Below are 21,669 nucleotides of genomic sequence, written 5' to 3'. Positions count from 1 at the left end.
ATGCTCTGAAAAGTTAATCATTTGTATATCACAGCATCTTCTTCTTGTCGGTTAAATTTCGCGTCTGTAGCCTACAAACTCCGTTTTTTATATGCACGATGTGAAGATATGTTTCAACAAGTGAACTCGTGCTTTAGAATGAACTCATCGCCATCTGAACCGGCAGAAGAATCAACATAAGCATTTGAATGTCATCACTACGAAACTGCACAGTCATTTCACATACGAAGGAATAGAAGTCTATACTTGGCCTTAAAGATTCACTACCCTACACACGGGTGCTGCCTCTTCGGGATATTGAAGTGTGATAAAGCACCTGGTTTTTGATAAAGACCAACACATCTGTGAAATGAACCCGAATTCATCAGTGTGAAGAGAGAAACTGTTCACAAATTTGCTACCCAGTGCACACTGACGAGCTAAAGGATTTCGCCATCCGCTGGAAACTGTGTTGGTCCAGCTTTGTAACGCGATATAGAAGCTATTCAGCGTAAATGAATGCGAAATTGTGTTGTTAAGTTTCTGGAGATATGTGGCACCAGGTGTCTATGTACATGTCGCCCAACGTCCGTGAATTACAAGCCGCTGGCTTGTGGGTGTGGATCTCGCACCTGATTGCGTCCCAGGTATATGTGTCATGCTACTTCAACCACCGTAACACGATTCTGACCTTGTGACACGGACAATTGACCTATTGCAACATCCCATCGCTGTCGGGGAGGACAGCAAGCATGAAACGATGCAGGTGGTCAGCAATAATGTTCACGCAATGCGCGGCACCCTTGGAGCCGTCGATTACTACGACATGTACCATGGAAGCGGAGGTGAACCTTGCCCATAGCACAATACTGCTCCCAGCAGCCTTTGTCCAGGTCACGGTGCATGTTTAAAGCAGCCGTTCGCCATGGTGACGGCGTATCTGTACACGACCACCGACCTGGTATAACAAACGTGAATCATCCGACTAGGCGACACCTCTCCAATGATCCAATATCCAATCTCGAAGATGTCATCTCATTCCTGCTGCAGTCACCATTAACGGTTTCGTTGGATCAACAGGGGAACACGGACGGGTCGTCTGCAGTGTAGCCACATGTTTAACAATGTGCACTGATTGTTGTGTCCGAAACACTTCCGTTCGCACCAGCATTGCACGTTGTGCTCAGACCTGCCAAAGATCGTCGCCTGTCCTGATTTACAAAGCGGGCAAATCTTCGAGCTCTACTTCCCGTGATGGGGCATGGATGTCCGTCCACCAGTCCCGATTGGGGGTGTCCGTTCCCAGGCGCCGAGCCGTAACAATCGCTTATGACAGAAACTTACGCCTTTTACAGCCCCCCATATTGTCACTAGAATTCCTCAATTGTGACTCCTCCGCTTATACACGAGGGGCGTTCGACAAGCAATGCAGCACATTTTTTTCTGAATGCAGATTGGTTTTATTCAGGATTCCAAGAAAACTTATTACTCCTAGCTCTTTCGGCTACAAAATCCTGTTTTTCAACATGGATTCCGTTCAATGCCACGACCTTAACACCATCTGTTAGGGCCTATATTCCCGCATGGTACCACTTTACCGGTACATGTCGAAGCCAACGTCTTCCTGCATCAATAACCTCCCTATCATCCACGTACTGCTTTCCGCGGATTACATCCTTTTTTGGGACAAACAGATGGACGTCGGAATAATCGGGATCTGGGCTGTAGGGCGTATGAGAAAGAACAGTCTAACGAAGTTTTGTGAGCTACTATCGGGTACGCAAACTTGTGTGAGGCCTTGCGTTGTCATGGAAAAGTTCGTTTGCATTTTTGGGGCGACGAAGGCGCTGAAGTGGTTTCTTGAGTTTCCTGAGGGTACCACAATACCCTTCAGAAGTCATAGTTGCACCGTGAGGGAGGATATTAAAGTAAAGATACCCTTCAGAGTCGCAAAATACCGTCACCATGACTTTACCGGCAGAGGTTCCAGTTTTGAACTTTTTCTTCGGAGGAAAGGTATCTCTCTACTCCATTGGTTCGAAGTAATGAGCCCATGTTTCGTCGCCTGTGACGATGTTCGACAAAAAATTGTCTCGATTATCCACGTAACAGTCGAGCGATTCCTCACAGAGGGTTCTTCGTTGGTCTTGATGGTCTTCTGTTAGGCGATGAGGAACACAGTGGGCACACAACTTTGAGTACCTCAACTGGTGGACGAGTGTGTCAGCGCTAGCAACACAGTCGTCCAGTTGTTCAGCGAGGTGTTTGATTGTGATCTGTCGATAACCTCGAATGAGAGTGTCCGCAATTTCCGACATTGCAGATGTCAAGTAGCAGTTGTGTGCAGCTGGCCGGCACGCGGGAGCCAGGTTGGCACGACTTGTTGCGATGATGGAGACGCCTCGCTCAACGACTCACCATGCTTTTTTTCACAGCTAGGTCTCAGTAGGTGTTCTGCAAGCGCCTATGAATATCTGCGATGCTCTGGTATTCCGTCAAAAGAAACTCAGTGACAGCTCTCTGCCTGGAACGCATTACAGACGCCAATTAGAAGGCTACGTATAGCGCCGCCACTTATCGGACTTTTGATATTATAGGGACTAAAATGGAGATATTCCACGCTTGTCCCACAACAAATTCTGAATTTTGTCGATCAAACTCGGCCAAGTAAAAAAAAAAAAAAATTTGTTGCGTTACTCATTTGAACAGCCCTCATAATCTCTTATCGTGTTAGGTGAGCCCAACGCCACCAGGCGGCATTCAGTCTCGTGGGAGTGTGGGAGGGGCAGTGATCATATTGTTTTGGCACATCAGTGTGCATCACTGCAAATGCTCACTGCTATGGCAATTCACAAAGCATTCATATGACATGCTTGAAGCCTTACACACGTGTCTCGATTCCAATACAGTTTAAAGATGCCATCCTAATTTGCACGACAGAGTCGTGATCTTCATAATGCATTTTTTTAACACCACAGCTGTTCGTTTGAGATCAGATGATTAACCTAGCGTGTTCACAAACTTCAGTTTGAAAGCCCATATCGTTTGAGAGGAACATTTAAACACATCGTGCCTTTATCCATTTACTACCAGAAAGGCTACAGATTTTCCTGTGATCGTCGCATATGGTCGCCAGAACAAGCAGATTAGAGCGAGACACATGCAGGACATCGAGCATTGTTTGTAAAATAATTTTTTTTCATATAGCAGAATATGTAACTGTAATGTGCCGACACTCTAGACCAGGGGTGTCCAAGCCGCGGCCCGCAAGGCAAATGTTAGTGCGGCCCAGTTACGCGATCCGGAAAAAAATCCATAAAATTCCGTTGATGTAATCTTATGATAAATTGAATATTTTTAACTTGAAATATTCGTCACAATGTGCTATTCTCTTATCGGTCCACACCGTTGTCTCTCTCTCAACCCTCTTTTATTCCGCAGTTACTGGTAGTATTAAGTTTATTATGTGTGTGCCCCAAATACTCGTCTTCTTCCGTTGTGGTCTAGGTAAGCAAAAAGATTGGGTCTTGGGACACCTGTAATTTCATCAGCGCAACTCCTGGAATCTTTTTGTGGTGACGTTCCAGTACCAGACAACAATGTCGCCTATTAGAGAGACGACTTTTATTATTATTTCACGACCGAATGCGATAAAGAACACATACAATCTTCGTTAAATGGTTATAAATGTAATTCAGTTACATGTCTAACTGCTATTTTAGAATTACTACCGCCGACAAATACTTGTAGTTCATTACAACAATATTATGAAAAGGGTAGATTTGTGGTTATCACGTATCGTAGGGCGGTAATAACACACTTTAGATGTCGTTAACACATTTATTTAGCACTGAAGTAAGCGAGAGCAACATGGCAGTACAAAGGTTGCACGTTGACAGCATAGAACAAAGGTAGTACAAAGACGCTAGAGTCCAAAGATATGGCGCTTTACGCCAGGGGCGCCACAGAGAAGGCCCCCCCCCCCCCCCTTGCAATGTGGAGGGAAGCTTCCTCACTCGAACTCGTAATCATCTTGTCAGCGTGGCGGCTGAAGACGGCGTCCAGCACGAGAAGTGGGTGCGTCGGAAACGGCGCTGCCAGAGTCTCGTTCGTCGGACAGCTGCGTAGGCGGTGGAACGTCGCTCGAAGCGTTTGGGGCTTCGGGAGGCGGAACGGCACCGACGGCAGGCGGATCAGAAGCGTCGGAAAGCGGGTAGGAGAGGGACCACGCTGGTTTTAATCGGTTAACGGAAACTGTTGGAGGTCGTCCATTTAGATGAATTACAAACGTATTCACTCCAAGATGTAAGACGCTGTCTGGGCCCAAATAAGGTGGTTGCAAGGCCGCTCATACGGAGTCGCCGCCCAGCATCTCGATTTCATGTGATGCAAGGTCCTTGTGAACGATCACTGGCGGCGTGGAATAAGGGCGAGGCAGGAGGGTGCGCAGGCAATCGACGTGCACACATACCCATTCCATAAGGGCCGCAAGATCGAAGCGGCAGATGGCTGTGTGTCCTCCACGAACTCTGATGGAAGGAGGATGAGCTCTCTGTATAAAATCTCCGCCAGCAATGCATTCAGGTCTTCCCTATGGGTGGAGAGGATGCTGAGTAAGACCCAAGGAAGGGCCTCAGACCATAATCCACCATGGCACATGAGCGTGGCTGTGAGAGTTCGGTGCCATATATCGACCAGGCCGTTCGCCTGCAGGTGATAGCCTGTGGTGTGGAATTTGGCTACACCACACAGCTCGCACAGTCGAACAAAAAGCGTGGATTCGAACTGTCATCCCTGATCAGTAGTGAGGGAAAGAGGGCAGCTGAACCTCACGACCCACGTGGATATGAAACAGCTAGCGATGGTCTGTGCTGTTATATCGTTGAGAGGGACCACCTTGACCCAACGAGTTATGCGGTCGATCATAGATAATATGTATTTGTACCTCTTGGAAGGGGGAGTGGCCCAACCATGTCAATGTGGACATATCGAAGGTGACCTCTTGGGATATCAGACTTGCACAGTGGAGGCTGCGCAGGTCTGCTGACTGGGACACATGCACAGGTCCAAGTACACCAGTCATGCTGCATGCTGGGTCAGACAAAGCGTTCAGTGACTAACCTCATCGTGGCCTTTGTTCCGGGGTGCGCCGTGTAAAGCATTGCAGATCCTGCGCCAAAGAGCGAGCAGTATCAAGGGGTGAGGAGTGCCCATAGAAACGTTGCAAAGGACTGGGGTCGTCGACTTGTGCAGGACTAGATGTTGTATAGCGAGCGATGACTCACTCTCTGAAACCAACCACTGTGTATCGGTTTCTTTGGTCTGGAGTTGGGCGAGGTCATCTAAGTTGAAGGGTGTGGTAAGCACCGACATATGAGATAGATAGTAAGCTACAGCATTCTCCGTGCTACAGATGTAGCAAGCATCCAAGGAAAGTTGACAAATATAGTCCATATGGCGGAAATGTCTCAGTGGAAGGTCCTTAGCCAGGTTGCGTATCGCGTCCATGAGAGGCTTGTGATCCGAGTAGATCTTGAAAGGTCGCCCCTCAAGGTCACTCCAGAAGTGTTTGATTCCCTAATAAATTGAGAGAAGTTCACAGTCAAAACCTGACCACTTTCACTAGCTCTTAGTTAGTTTCTTCGAACAGAAGCAGAGCAGCTGGGTGGAGTCGGCGGTGTGCTGTTGTAAAACAATGCCCACAGCTGAGTCACTGGTGTCAGTTGTACCAGGAACATGGGCCTCAGGATCGGAGTGGGCAAGTGTGGCAGCTTTGGTGAGAGCAGTTTTGAGATTATCAAACATGTCGATGATTGGTTTGGTCGAGTCCAACTTTCATTTCCCCTTGGTATTTTTGCCGGAGAGGGTGTCAGTGAGGGCCAATTGCACAGAGGCAGCCTCAGGGATATGGTGTTGGTAAAAGTTTGCCTTACCCAGAAAACGACGGAGTTGAGCATAATCCTCAGGAAGAGGCACGGTGAGAATGGTTTTGACATGAGAATCCATTGGTTGGACACCATTGGCCGAGACAGTATGGCCTAGGAATGTAACTGATGTAGAATGGAGTTGAGATTTATTGTGGTTGATTACCACGCCATTAGCTGTCATGGCTGAATGGACGGCATCGAGGTGAACCTGGTGCTCCTCGGGAGAGGAGGAAAAAATTAGAATGTCATCCAAATAAACAAAAGCAAAAGTCAGAGGTAGCAAAACGGAATCAATGAACTGTTGCCACATCTGAGCAGCATTTTTCAAGCTGTAATGCATGTAACATATTTAAATAGGCCAGAGGGTGTGATGGTGTCAGGCTTCGGAATATCGATGCATAGGTATTTGAGGGCGAAAGGGGGACAGATGCGAAGACAGTTCACTGACCTTGCCAGGCTGGAATGGTGTGGGTGGGGCCTTGGTTACAGACGACAAGGGAGGGCGTGGCGCAGCAGCCATGTGATGCGAGGAATCCCACAAAGTGAGAACATGATTATCCTGCAGAATCGCCTTTGGTGATGCAGAAATGGCAGCAGGCAGAGGAAAGCTTGACACAGGAGCAATGTAGTGTGAAGACATAGTGGATGTGAGTGTTAGTTCCTCTTGTTGTGGCCCTGCAGACAGGCTGCAAATCGTAGTCCATTCGTGTGACAATTCAACAGAGGTGCCTGCAATACGGGTGCGAAATGCCTCATTCTGTGTGTAGAGCTCATTGATTTGTGAGTGCATTTCTGACAAATCAGAGAGCCCTGCAGTAATACTCTAGAGCAGAAATGCACATGAGAAAAGCATAACCAAGGAGGCAGAGAGTGAAGTTGTGCTGAACTCATTTGACAACAGAACAGTAGAACCAGATGGATGGCGGAGCACGGTGGCCTGCAGGTCTGTTGAAAGTATGTAATGGTGTTGAAAGTCCAACACGATCACAGGTTCATCCACACTGATGATGTGGAAAGTCCAAGGAAAGGTGGCGGCTAGTGATAGGCAAAGCGACTTCTTGATGGAGCCAAGGGCTGCAATAGGAGAATGATTAGCAGTGATCAAAGCTAGGTTAGAAGGGGAAAGCATGTTGCCTGAATGCTTGGCCAGTATAATGCTGATGTCGACGCCGGTGTCGACGAGAAAGCAAGTGCCTGATGACATGATAGTCATGTAGAGGTGTCATTCCACTGGAGCTAGTGGTGCAGTGTCGAACGGTAAATGCCGTGAAGGATCGTGGAAGGATGTGATGCCTAAATGTGCCCGCCAGAATCGTTTGGGTAGGTGCAAGGCGCGCAACAGTTGTGTATGGCGTACCTGTAAGTAGCATGGTGCCAGCAGAGCTTGGAGGCAAGATGATGAGGAGTGAGAGAAGGCCGCAGCTGGCTGCATCGTTGCTTGTGGGCGCTCAGGCTGCTGCTCGGGTGGGGTCAGCTGCTGTTAGGAGGCTGCAGGCAGTACCTCCTGTAGGCAGCTAGGTGGCAGCTCCTGATAGGCCAGGGAGGTGCTGAGGCGAGTGCGCTGGCCTCTGCCAGCAGAATGTGGAACTAAAAGTGCAGGCATGCCATCTGATGGCGATGGAGATGACAGGCAGTGTCAGTGACGAATGATAGCATAGGCTTGGTCGGCCGAGCATTGACGAAACTCAAGAGGGTCAGTGACAGAGAAAGCAGGTGAAGTTGTAGGTCTGAAGGCAGTTTGACCATTCACAAGATCCAAAGCACAGTGTCAGGTAATGCTAGATCGTCAATTAATGCAAGCAGGCGTCGCCAAAGCTGTGAAGGTGTGCGGTTGTCGAGGTGCTTGTTGTGAGTAATGTGGTGGACAGCCTCTGCTGGTGGGCGAGAAAGGCGCTTGAGGAGCAATAGCAATATTTACGCCGTCAGATACTTGGGCGAGGTGGGTGGAGAGAGGAGCAGATCACTGATGAGGTCTGGATGAGCATGGAGGTGACTCACCAGGCAGACGAAACGTGTGTCATCATCCAAAATCCCATGGATATGCAGTAGGTGATCCACCAATGTGAACCAAGACTTAGGGTTGTCCATTGTCCATTTGCAAAGCAGGCAGCTTATAAAACCTGGTGGGTAACACATGTTGATGCAGCACTGGCAGGCAAAGATCTGTCATGCGGGGCAGGAAGCCCCTGACACTGGGAGTGCAGTAGTGGTCGACGGTGCGTCGCCCGAGGTGTATGTGGGGGGGGGGAGGGGGGGGGAGGGCGGCTGCTGCAAGTAGCACACGGGGTGGAGTGAGTAGGTGCAACAGATGGCATGAAGTGTCTCTATTGCAGGCCCGATGACGAACGTGGTTCGGGTGTAAGGGCCAGTGCCATTGCAAAAGTGGGCGAAAGCACGTGGGTCTCATCTGGTAACCAGTGCAGGTGGAATGGCTGGTGCCATTATGAAAGCAGGTGGAAGGCAATTGTAATGTAACCATGGTGCGATGGGAAACTGGTGTGGTCAGGCGACTGGCGTTGCTGAAATGGTGTGCAGGAGATGGGATGTTGTGACATTAGGCATATAAGAATGTGCAACCCCATGCATTGGAACTTCGTTGGCACATCAAACAAAACCAAAGGAGAAAGTGTAGCCAATGGTTAAACCACAACTTCCTTGACTGGGTTCTCATTCATGATGTCACTAGGCAGTGTGCACTGTCCACGTAGCAGCCATTGCTGTGTAGTTGCACTTAATAGTGGCCATGTTGAGCCGGTTAAGGTTATGTGGCCGCCGGCGTGGGCTGGGTGCAGACAATTGTTCATTTTCAATTAAATGCACATGAGATACACTTGGCCGCTTGTGGTCAGTGGTCACAAGCACAGATAATAGGATATGTAGTACTACCACCGAAAGACACTGGTAGATTCATTGTTCTGAAGACAATGTGGGTTGGCACATGAATTGCGTTAATGATGAATAGAAGCACGAAAAAACTCACGAACATATGACGACGATGTTAGGGTCACCACTGTGGTTATCACGTATAACAGGGCGGTAATAACACACTTTTGATATCGTTTATACATTTATTTAGCACTGAAGTAAGCGAGAACAACATGGCAGTACAAAAGTTGCGCGCCGAGAGCATAGAACAAAGGAAATACAAAGGTGCTAGAGCCCAAAGATATGGCGCTTTACGCCATAGGCGCCACATATTGCTACTCGCCGTAAAGATGACACGTTGAGTTGTAGACAAGCACAACGAAAAGATTGTTACACATTATGCGGAGTGGCCAGAGATATTGGTCATTTGTGCGTGAGGTGTGCTTCCTTGAGTGAATGTGTGTATGTTTCTTTTCTGAAGAAGACTTTGACCAAAAGCTCAATGTGTAACAGTCTCTTCGTTGTGCCGGTCTGCAGCTAAAAGTGTCGTCTTTACAATGAGTGACACTGTATCCTTTTCATAATCTGGTTGATATTCCAACCTGGACTTTCAATAGTTCACCACAGCTTGACCACAAGCTCGCTGAAAAAAGAATGTGGGAGGCAACCTGCTGTGATTTTCTTCTTGGTGGAACTACTTGACGTTCTCATAAGGTGCCGTAGTGAAGCCACTGGAACCTGGTGCAATGGTGACTGCATACAAGTTTGAGTAACGTTGCTCATAAATAGGAGTCCAGTGCGTTAACAACAATGAAAATGATTTGTCTATAACGTTAATATGATAGAATGAATCTCTCTTTTATGTTATTTTATAGGATTCCGAGTCGAGAGCCTTGTCACGCGACAGCCTGTTGTAAAAGGAAGAGACTATTTAATCACAAACATGCGACTGAAGATGCACTGGCTGCGGCTAAGGTCGGGTCATATTCATGTTGATAGTTGAAATCAGCTTGACAGGACACATGGAGGAGCGGTTTCACATTATGCTTCACAGATGGGGTTGTCTCGTGACTACCACCAGCCGCTAAGGTGACCACGTGACCGGGAAAACCCACCCGTTGGGCAGCACAATGGCCATTCGTTTCTCATGGCCGCTTTTCACGTCTGATTCAAAATTAAAGCTACCCCAGAATTAATACATATTGACCCACGTGTGTCACTGAAGAGTTGGCTGCTGATCTGATGCAAAAAGAAGGACTATTACGCACGTGAAGACGCGCCTTCGATACATGTTTTAGTTTATAAATTATTGTAACTTAAATGTTGTAAGTAACTGGTGAACCGTAAAAATGAGTATCCAAGCAGTGCATTATGCAATTGAAACAAACAAGGTGTCAACAGATACATTTTGTAGAGCTGTATAGGACTGTGTCAGTATATTTATTGAAATTATTCACATATTTAAATGAGGGGCCCGAAAGTGTATTTCACACAATTAAGAAACGCTTTTCTTACTAAATAAATAGAGAAGCTTTAAAAGTAGCGGCAATACTGTAAACTTCAGATACACATGAAATTATTTAATGTATCATTTAAATTTTTATTAATATTTACTCTTATAAATCCAAAATCCGAGGCAAACCGTAGACATTATTGTTTATAAATAAACTATGGCAGATAAAAGAAAGCTGATAACAGGATAATGTTTCTCGGAAAATTTCTGTGCGATTTAATGTATCGTATGTGCGGAAACGGTCAAAATTAAGAATTTCAGAAATTTTAATGTACAGTAGTTTAACTGACTTCAGTGGTGCTTGACCGAGGTTTCCTGGGTGAACAGCAGCAGTTTGGAGGCAGTTTATGTTCGGACGCCGTTAGAGGCGGTTAAACGTTGTTGGTCTGTGTTTCGGGAAAGTTTTATCTGATGAGCGGTTTGAATTATTCAGAGTCCCTGCATTTCGACATAGAAATTTTTCCGCGTCTGATAGACTTGTTATTCTTCGGGTTGCATGTGATACAAGCCGCACTTAGAAAGTTTCAATGTGTAGCCATTGTGGAAGTCATAGTTTGACATACTGTGGAACTTTAACGGTTTTCTAAAGATAACTCATGTAATTAATTACGGTTTACTTCAACCGCCTCCAAGATCTTACGACACACCGTCAGGTTCTGAAATTAATTTGTTGTGAACTGTGACTTTCAATTTTGTCTATGTTATTATTGCAAATAAATTCGAATTTCTTAAACTTTAAAAAGTACGAGAGTGCGTACTTGATTTTTACATAGCAAATCCCGCCTGCATTTATATTAAATACTTTTGTGGAACATAGGGTGCACCGCAACGAATATGAGTTGGCGTCTCATAGACGAAACATAGCCAAACTTGTAAGTCAAACCACAATAATGGGGGGTCATTGAAGTGTGTGTGCTGTGTAATGTGTGGGTAAATCTTTCCGTGCAGTAGCACGTGGGGGCTCCGAGATGACAGAGAACTTTGATTTTCGGCGAGTTGATGAGAGACATTGTATTTCATTCGTCATCCACACTACATGCACCATCCCATACAACCTGTACAGTCGCAGTCCTTACACCCAACTACACAAACAATGAGTATAACTGACATAACATCATAACATTGGTGCAAATTATTTACAATGGAGATAATAAAAACTGCACAGCATGACATGATACAGATGAATATATAGACTTAGATCTAATTTTTGTGTTAGAACAACTAGTTCAGAATTAAATTTTAGACAATGTTAGGTTTACCAGGATTGTTAGATGTAAGTATTGGGCACCATGCATTATTATTATAAAAAAGAAAAAATATTATTTACATTGATGTTTGACCTGTAACATACACGTTATTGCAGTGTTTATGGTGTTGTATGCCAGCCTTATTTTGCACTACTGGCATGGTAACAATACCAATTTTGGACGTTTGGGCTGATCGTGGATGTAAATAGTGAATAACTGACGAATTAGTGTGTTGACTGAGTAAGGAAGTTTGGTGTAGAAGCTTTCAGATATGGAACGGATCTCTTCTGAAACAGTTTTAATTTTTATATACTGGTAGATTCTTGAGACTATAATGAACCACAGAACGTTTAATATTATTTGCAGTGTCTTATTTTGCATAATCTGAAGTTTGCTAACATGTGTAGACGCAGCTTGCCCCATATGGGCAGTCATACAGAATTACTGGTTCTGTTATCGACTTATAAAGTAAGTCACTGTTTTTCCTATTTCCAGACGTCATTCTGTGTATTAAGGAATATAAGGCAGCTAACAAACCGTTTGCTTTATTCATTACGCCAGTTATGTGTTTCTTGTAGATAAGGCGTTTGTTCAAGCGAGCTCCAGATATTAAGTGGATTAAGTCCTAGTAATGCTTTCATTGATAATTAATCTCTCTCAAAATCGTAAAGAATATTGAAAGAAAAAACACTATAAGGTTTATTTAAGTCTTGATAAAATTTACGACGATCACCAATTTTACTTTGTAGCTGTGAGATAAGTTGTATTTTGTGCTACTGCCTGAAAGTGTCCATGTCTGTGTGTTATCAGACACTGTGAGCTCATCAATCGACCATAGACATAAGGTTCAAGGGACCCACGTCAGGGAAGCTCATAGGCGGAAGTACTGGAAGTACGACCTAAGACTATTAAACATAGAAAGTCATGATAGATGTCAGCGATTCGATGCACGCATACTATTAACAACATCTTAAAATAACGCATTTCGGCATACATTCAAAAAAGGAAACATTAATTAATGTAGAATAAATCATGAAATTTGGTACTGAGTCGCACCACATACATGTGCGACCTCTGTCGGCAAGTGACATTGTACATGGGACGCGTAATTTACGGTTAATGATACCCTATAAGGAAAAAAAATGACACGCCACGAAGAAATTATCCGAAACAGAAGGAAATCGGTAAACATGATGTACACGTGCAGAAAAACAAACGATTACAATTGCAAAAAAATGGATGTGTGTTATGTCCTTAGGTTAGTTAGGTTTAAGTAGTTCTAAGTTCTAGGGGACTGATGACCTAAGAAGTTAAGTCCCATAGTGTTCAGAGCCATTTGAACCATTTTTTTAACAAAAAATGGATTATTTATGTAAGAGAAACAGCTTCACAAATTCAGGATGTCAATAATGCTTTGGTAGACGTCTGGCCCTTATGCAAGCGTTATTCTGACTGGCATTGATTGAATGAGTCGCTGGATGTTGTGCCAAATTCTGTCCAGTTGGCGCGTAAAATCGACAAACTTCCGAGCTGATTGGTGGACCCTGCCCATAATTTTCCAAACGTTCTCAATTGGGGAGAGAGCTCGCGACCTTGCTTGAGAAGGTAGGGTTTAGCAAGCACGAAGACAAGCAGGAGAAGCTCTCGTCACACGTGGGCGGGCATCATCATGCTGAAATGTAACAGGGGGCTGAAAGCTCTTTAAAAAAATTGGAAATAGAGTAAGTCAGTCAAAGAATCTGGTGCGCCACTATTTCAGCTAGAGGCTCTCTGATGACACCAGTTTAAAAATGTCATGAGAATGTCTTCTGAGAACGTCCATGATTGAATACTCTCGTGGCTCACGACCAGCTAAAACGACTTTGGTAATAATTAGCAGAGCACTGTTTTGGAAATCACGACTCGTGAATGAACTTCGCGAATTCGGAACTGGGATTGCACAATGTTGGTAAAGAACTGGGATTGTCGAATCACAGACAGAGCTAATCCAAGTGATAAATTTTGAAAGCGTGGAAAACAGTGACATGTGACATTTTTATAGCGTTGTTGGTGCAGGTCGCAGATGTAGTGTATATACGTGAATTAGTATGTTAGCACGACGTTCAACATTTTGACATTATCAAGGTGAGGTTGCCTCGACGCTCGGAGATGGTGCGTATAACAACTGATGGCTGGGGTTTCCCATTAAGAATCTGCGTGTTGTACGAGGGTAATCCCAAAAGTAAAGTCTCCTATTTTTTTATACGTTCAGAACTCTGTTTGTTCGGCACGCTGTTATGAAGAGTGCTTCACGCGCTGTGTGTAAACATGCGCACGCTGCGCTGAGGCGCTCAGTCTTGGCTTGGCAGCCGTTGGGAATGGAGCTCCCGTTGGATGTTACCGCCAAGTGCGAATTGCGCGCAGTTATTCGGTTTTTGAATGCAAAGGGCCCTGCGCCTGCGCCAATTGATGGTAGTGTATGATGAGTCGTGCATGAATGCCAAAAATGTTCGTAAGCGGTGTAGAGAGTCTGCAGCTGGTTGGACCGAAATTCACGACGAACAAAGGAGCGGGAGACCGTTAATTTCTGAGGAGACAGTGTTGAAGGTTGAGCAAAGCATGCGTGAGGATCGGCGGATCACCCTGGATGATTCTGCACGTTGGTCCTGGGGTTTCCCGAAGCACCGCTCGCAGAATTTTAACGGAAACATTGAACTACCGGAAGGTGTGCGCAAGATGGGTGCCACGCATGCTGACAGATGACCACATGGGGCAACGAGTTGATGCTTCCCGTGCATTTCTTCACCGCCTTGGAGCCGAACAGGACAACTTTCTGGACTCAATTGTCAAGGGTGACGAAACCTGGGCATACCACTTTACAACTGAGACCAAGCAACAATCACGCCAGTGGCGGCATCCTTCTTCGTCGACACTGCGGAAATTCAAACAAACACGGTCTGCCGGTAAAGTCATGACAACCGTTTTTTGGGATCGGAATGGGGTATTGTTGGTCGACTTTATGCCCACTGCGACCACAGTTAACGCTGCCACGTACTGTGAGACTCTGAAAAAACTCAAACGGGCAATTCAGAACCAGAGAAGAGCAATGTCGAGCAAGGGCGTACACATTCTCCATGACAACGCTCGCCCACACATCGCTCGGCAAACCGTTGCTCTCCTGCAACAGTTTCAGTGGAACATAATCACCCACCCACCCTACAGTCCTGACTTGGCGCCCAGTGACTATCACCTGTTCCCTAGGTTAAAAGAACATTTGGCCAGATAGCGATTCAGCTCCGACGACGAGGTGAAATAAGAGGTTCATAACTTTACGAACAGCATGGCGGCGAGCTGGTATGACATGTGCATACAAAAACTGCCAGAGAGTCTACAAAAATGCATCTACAGAAATGGTGATTATGTCGAAGAAAAACTAAATATTCAAGCCGTAAACTGATGTAAACCATTGTAGAGATAAACTGGTCTATGTACTTATAAAAAAACAGGAGACCTTACTTTTGGGATTACCCTCGTACGAGACCGATCAATGCCGCTGCACTTAACTGCAGGAAAAGAGACGCGAGACCACTCAGTGTGCCTACACATTGTTTCCACAAACAGCTATGACTACATGTACGTGTTTAAGCAACTGTATGTATCACCAACATCTCTGTCACTATAGTTAATTCTTATCTTGCATGCGTTATGTCTCACACTTACCATATTAGCTTCGCTGACTGCCAACAGCCTGCGGAGGAGGAGATCTATTTTGACATCGACCGGTCCCCCTGAAAAGGAAGCAACGCAGTCAGTGAATGCTTCCCGTGCGGTGCCTGCTAGCTGGAATTTGCTGCAACAACGTGGCGCCTTCAAGCTTGCAGACGAACCAAAGTATGTTGCGGAGAGGCAACTACAATATTATATGTAGACACGATAACGGGTGAATAAAAACGCGCCAATGAACCAAGAATAATTACATGAATTTTAACATTACTGCATGAACTATGTAAACCCGATAGTGTCAATCGGTTTCAGTTTTTAACACGTAAACCGGGCAATATTTACAGATCTCATTGTGTTGGGAGACTTGGGTGCGTTTACATGAATAACATTGCCTATGCTGCTCCCCTGCTTGGCCACAGCTTTCTCTCTCTCTCTCTCTCTTGCTTTTTTTTTTTTTTTTTTTTTTTTTGTCTCAATCTTCTGACTGGTTTGATGCGGACCGCCACTAATTCCTCTCCTGTGCCAACTTTTTCATCTCAGAGTAGCACTTGCAGCCTACCTTCTCAGTTATTTGCTGGATCTATGTTTTTACCCTCTACACCTTTCTTTAGTGCCATGGAAGGTATATCGTGATGTCTTAACAGATTGCCTATCATCCAGCACCTCATTCTTGTCAGTGTTTTGCACATATCGCTTTCCTCTTCAATTCTGCGGAGAATATCCTCATTTCTTACCTTTCCAGTCCACCTAATTTTCAACATTCTCCTGTAGTATCACTTTTAAATGCTTCGATTCTTTTCTCTTCAGGTTTTGCTATAGTCCATATTTCACTACCATACAATGCTGTGCTCAAAGCGCACATTCTCAGAAATCTCTTTCTCAAATTAAGGCCCTTGTTCGATACTGGTAGACGTCTCTTGGCCACGAATGTCATTTTTGCCAGTGCTAGTCTGCTTTTTATATCCTCCCTGCTCCGTCCATCATGAGTTATTTTGCTGCCTAAGTAGCAGAATTCCTTAACTTGGTCTACTTCGTGATCCCCAATTCTGATGTTAAGTTTCTCACTATTCTCCATTCTGCTACTTCTTATTGCTTTCGTCTTTTTTCGACTTACTCTCAGTCCATATTCTGTACTCATTAGACTGTTCATTCCATTCGACATATCTTGTAATTCTGTAATTCTGCTTCGCTTTCACTGCGGATAGCTATGTCATCAGTGGATCTTATCATTGATATCGTTTCACTTCGTATTTTAATCCCAGCCTCGAACCTTTATTTCAGTTCTGTCATTGTTTCTTCGATGTATAGACTGAACGTAGAGGCGAAAGAGTCCGTCTTGGCCCTTCTTCAATCCGAGCACTTCGTTCTTTGTCTTCCAGTCTTATTGTTCCCTGCTGGGTCTTGTGTATATTTTGTATTACCCGTCTCTTCCAACAGCTTACTCCTATTTTTCTGTGGTTTTCGAACATCTTGCACCATTTTACATTGTCGAATGCTTTTTCCAGTTGAAATATCCTATGAACGTATCTTGTTTTTTCTTCAGTCTTGCTTCCATTGTCAGCCGTAAATTCAGAACTGCCTCTCTGGTGCCTTTACCTTTCCTAAAGGCCAACTGATGATCTAAGAGACCCTTAATTTTCTTTTCCATTCTTCTGCATATTACCCTTGTCAGCAGCTTGGATGTAGGAGCGGATGCGATAATTCTCGCACTTGTTGGCTCTTGCTACCACCACTCTCATAGGCTACATTCTTAAATAATAGTTTCATTGCCGCTTCCCACAATGATTTTAGAAATTATGGCGGAATGTTATCAGTACCTTCTGTCTATTTGATGCTAAGTCATCCACAGCTCGTTTATATTCTCACTCTAATACCGGGATCCCCTATCTCACCCCTGTCGACTCCTCTCTAATCCTACTCCTATTATACCATTTTCTGCTGGTGTTGATATTGACCTATACTCGTCTGACCAGAAATGCTTGTCTTCTTTACATTTAATTTCGTTAATCCTCACTATATCGAGCTTGAGCCTTCGCATTTCTCTTTTCACATTTTGTAACTTCCCTACCAAGTTCAAACTTCTGACATTCCACAACCCTATCCGTAGAACGTTACTCTTTCGTTGATTATTCAGTCTTTTTCTAATGGTCATCTCCCCTTTGGCAATACCCTCCCTGAGATTCGAATCATTTGCCATTGGAAAAATCATCATGACACTTTTCACTTACAGACTACATGTGTTGTGGATACACATTACGTGTCTATAATGTAGTTGTTTGCATTGCCTTCTGCACGCTTATGCCGTTGATCATTGCCGATTCTTCAGCCTTCACAGCGGCAGTTTCCCACCCCAAGCGCAAGAGAGTCCCCTGAACCTCTGCCCGTTCCTCCGACTTCTTTGACAAGGCCGTTGGTAAAACGAGGGTTACTTCGTATGCCGGAAAATTCCAGCCGCTACTGCTGCTGATATTCATTCAAAATTGAAGCAGTGAAGAGGTTCGAACCCGAGATCCAGGACGGTCTTATTAGAAGTCGAGAACACTGATCCTCCCATATTCTTTTTTCCTTCTGTTTTCTTTAACGTGTTTGTTTGCCTCTTTTTTACGTTTCGCCCTTTTTTCCCCTATACCACAGGTACTGTTTGAGTTTTCTGTTAGCCATTGAATCGAAGATTCAGGATTTCTCTTAAACATTGAATTTTCGATAATTCGAAACTTAAATGAGAAATCGCTACCTGCACAGACGTGTTGTACGGAACCTTCAATGTAATCCCAAAATTGATTAATACGGGTCAGTATTTTCTTTGATAACAGTTTTAGCAGTGTTCGAATATGCATCCTATATATTTGGAGTCATTAAGTTTTGACTTAGTTTCATTATTCTTATAAAACTTCTTGGACATAAATTGTGAAGGCTTTTGAAAGTACTTATAATTTCCAACCCAGATATACAGAAACATAGTGTAATGAAGGACAGCTCACTATTGGTGGCAATAATTTGATAAACTGTTTCGAAGGCAACTGAATTTATTTGTCTATTTGTTATTTATTTGCGTTGATGCATTTATTTTTATGTTTTTAGATTAACGTTATTATTTAGATTGTATAATTTACAGTCAACACAACGATATTGATAATTAATGATACAATGTAATGAATTACCAAGTTTTGAAATTATTACGGATTTTACACAGGAGTTACGGTTTCAGAAAATTTGTATTCTTAATCTCACTAAAGTTAACAATAGTGGGATCTCGAAGTTAACCAGAAAGCTATCACTGATGAAAGGCGGCAGCACTGTTGCACAAATTCACGCTGGTTGTGACGAAGACGAGAACAAATACGTGTTCTTAAATTCGAAATAATTTTCCTAAAGCCATAATGTGAAAATCGCATTTAATAGATTCTTGATTAATGAAGTTACCAGTCGATTTCTACTTCACGTGTCTTTTGGTTGTAATGTTAGTTCTACTGGGTGAAAAAAGGACAGGAAGAATACGTTTTGGAGGTATACCGGAAGGGAAATGAAGGAAGAAGCTAAAAGTAGCAGCATAAGCTTAGAGAATACGGCATTAGATAGCCCTATATTAATTCACATATAAACAAAATGAATATAAAATGTAGTCTCTGGTAAAACTTCTAAGATCTGCGAATGAACAGTTTAACAGGTAACGATGTGCTGTGAGTGACTGCACACGAAATAAAAATGCAAGACAATCTATTTGATTACGATCGCACAAATGTTTTTCATTTATATCAGATAGAGACTTGCATATCTTTTTCACTAGAACGACTGGATCGCTCTTAGATAAGGAAGTTCCCTCTCTCACCACTTTCGTAACAAGTAATGATATAAAGTTAATACAAAACTGGGTGAGCGCAGTTTTGTTGCGACAGAATACGATAAGATCCTGTGTAATATTCCGTAATTAAATCAGTACAATGCGAGAAAAACGAAGTTGGCAGCAAGCTTCCAGAAATTCAGTACTGCTGAGCGTATACTTATCAGACAAAACATTATGACAACCGACCTGATGTCGATATAAGCCCGACCAGGCGATAGCAACGCCGCCAGGTGAGGAATGACTGCTAGTCAGACACGCGCGGTACGTATAGTATCGGCGAGCGTGCTGTCCGTGTGTAGAATGAGTAAGGCGTACTATCTATCTGAGTTTGACTGAGCGCAGATTGTGATGGCCCGGAGGCTCGGCACGAGCATTTCGGAAACTACACGACTTGTTGGATGTTCGAGGAGTGCCGTGGTGAGGTCTTCAACACATGGCGATACCAAGGTGAAGCCACATCCAGATGTCTTGGAGTTGGGCGGCCACTCTGCATCACAGATGTCGGTCGTCGTAGGCTGGGCAGATTGGTGAAACAGGACACGTGGCGATCTGTGGCGGAACTAACATCAGATTTTAATGCTGAGCAGGGTGCAAGTGTGTCTGAACACACAATGAACCAAACATTCTCAACGATGGGCCTCCACAGTCGACGACCCATGCATGTGCTAATGTTAACACGACGACATCGGCAACTACGACTTAAAAATGGGCACTTGACGTTGGCGCAGTGGTAGAGCGTCGCATTGTCTGATGGATCGCGATATCTTCTTCATCATGCAGATGGGAGGGTGTGAATGCGTCGTCTTTCAGGGGAACAGCTCCTTGACACCTGTACTGTGGGACGGAGATGAGCTGGTGGGGCTCCATTATTCTCTGGGGAACATTCACGTGGGTATCCTTGGGTCCAGTGGAGCTCGTGTAAGACACCATGAGTACCAAAGAGTATCGTACATTGGTTCCAGAACACGTTCACTCCTTCATGCCCATCGTGTTTCCCGACGGCAGTGGCATTTTTCATCAAGATAATGCGCCATGTCACAAGGCCATAGGGAGTGATGGAATGGTTCGAGTTCCAGTTGAGGTGCTGGCACCATAACTTGGCGTATTTGAACCAGATCGAACATATCTGGGATGTGATTCAATGAGGCATCAGAGCTCATCGTCCCCCTCACGGCATTGTATGGGAATTAGGTAATTTGTGTATGCAGAAGTGGTGCCAACTTCCTCTAGCGGCCTACCAAGCCTCGTTGCTTCCATGTCATGACGAATAGCCTCTGTTATCCGTGTTAAAGGTGAACATACCGGCTATCAGGTAGGTGGTCGCAATGTTCTGGCTGATCAGTGTATATGAATACACAATAATATGTTCAACTGACTGATTTAGTCACTTTTAATTTAAACAGTAGCCTAGTACGCTTTTCAATGGTGCGGCCATCATCATCAAGTGGACTGATGTTTTCACGTAATGGAGTTTACTTGTGACATGCACATGTGACGTCTGTTTAGCAGACCGCAGTGTGACAAGAAGTTTGTGTGAGGTCTTGGAGTAGTGTATAAACAGTAGCGTTAATTCAAACCATTGAAAGGTGCTTCATACATTTCTACATGTATACAGCAGCTAAAGTTAATGCGGATCTGGAAGAATACACTTGTTTTATGCTGCCATAGTGCACCACTTACACATGTCACTGGCAGTTCAGTATCACACTATTTTGCAAGAGTTAAAACAAAAAAAGAATTAAATTCGTATTGCTGTGCTATCAACTTGTTGTTGTTGTTTTTGTTCTCAGTCCAGAGACTGGTTTAATGAGCTCTCCATGCTACTCTATCCTGTGCAAGCTTCTTCATCTACAAGTTAACTGCTGCAACCTACATCCTGCTGAACCTGCTTAATGTATTCATCTCTTGGTCTCCCTCTACGATTTCTACCCTCCACGCTGCCCTCGATTACTAAATTGGTGACCCCTTGATGCCTCAGAACATGTCCTACCAACTGATACCTTCTTCTAGTCAAGTTGTGCCACAAATTCCTTTTCTCCCTAGTTCTATTCAGTACCTCCTCTTTAGTTACGTGATCTACCCATCTAATCTTCAGCATTCTTCTGTAGCACCACATTTTGAAAGCTTTTATTTTGGTCTTGTCTAAACTATTTGTCGTCCATGTTTCACTTCCATACATGGCTATACTCCATACAAATACTTTCAGCAAAGTCTTACTGACATTTAAATCTATACTTGATGTCAACAAATTTCTCTTCTTCAGAACCATTTTCCTTGCCATTGCCAGTATACCTTTTATATCCTTTCTACTTCCACCATCATCAGTTATTTTGCTCCCCAAATAGCAGAACTCATTTACTACTTGAAGTGTCTCATTTCCTAATCTAATTCCCTCAGCATCACCTGATTTAATGGTTCGCTCCGATAGCTGAGTGGTCAGCGTGGCGAATTGCCGTCCTACGGGCCCGGGTTCGATTCCGAGCTGCGTCGGGCTTTTCTCCAGTGAGGGACTGGGTGTTGTGTTGGCTTCATCATCATTTCATCCCCATCTGGCGTGCAGGGCGCCCCAATGTAATGAGATCTGCACCAAGG

General features: G+C 44.4%; 1 protein-coding gene across 1 annotated transcript in view; it reads right to left on the bottom strand.

The window, feature by feature from the left end:
- Positions 1-21,669, bottom strand: part of LOC124594361 (glutamate-gated chloride channel-like) — a 187,913-nt gene that overhangs the window by 58,767 nt on the left and 107,477 nt on the right. The window contains exon 4 of the mRNA XM_047132732.1: positions 15,231-15,298. Coding sequence (XP_046988688.1) covers positions 15,231-15,298 — 68 coding nt within the window. The remainder of the gene's footprint in view (positions 1-15,230; positions 15,299-21,669) is intronic.

This window comes from Schistocerca americana, chromosome 1 (genome assembly GCF_021461395.2).
Source record: "Schistocerca americana isolate TAMUIC-IGC-003095 chromosome 1, iqSchAmer2.1, whole genome shotgun sequence".
NCBI classification, from domain to species: domain Eukaryota; kingdom Metazoa; phylum Arthropoda; class Insecta; order Orthoptera; family Acrididae; genus Schistocerca; species Schistocerca americana.
This window is presented reverse-complemented; position numbering and strand designations above follow the sequence as displayed.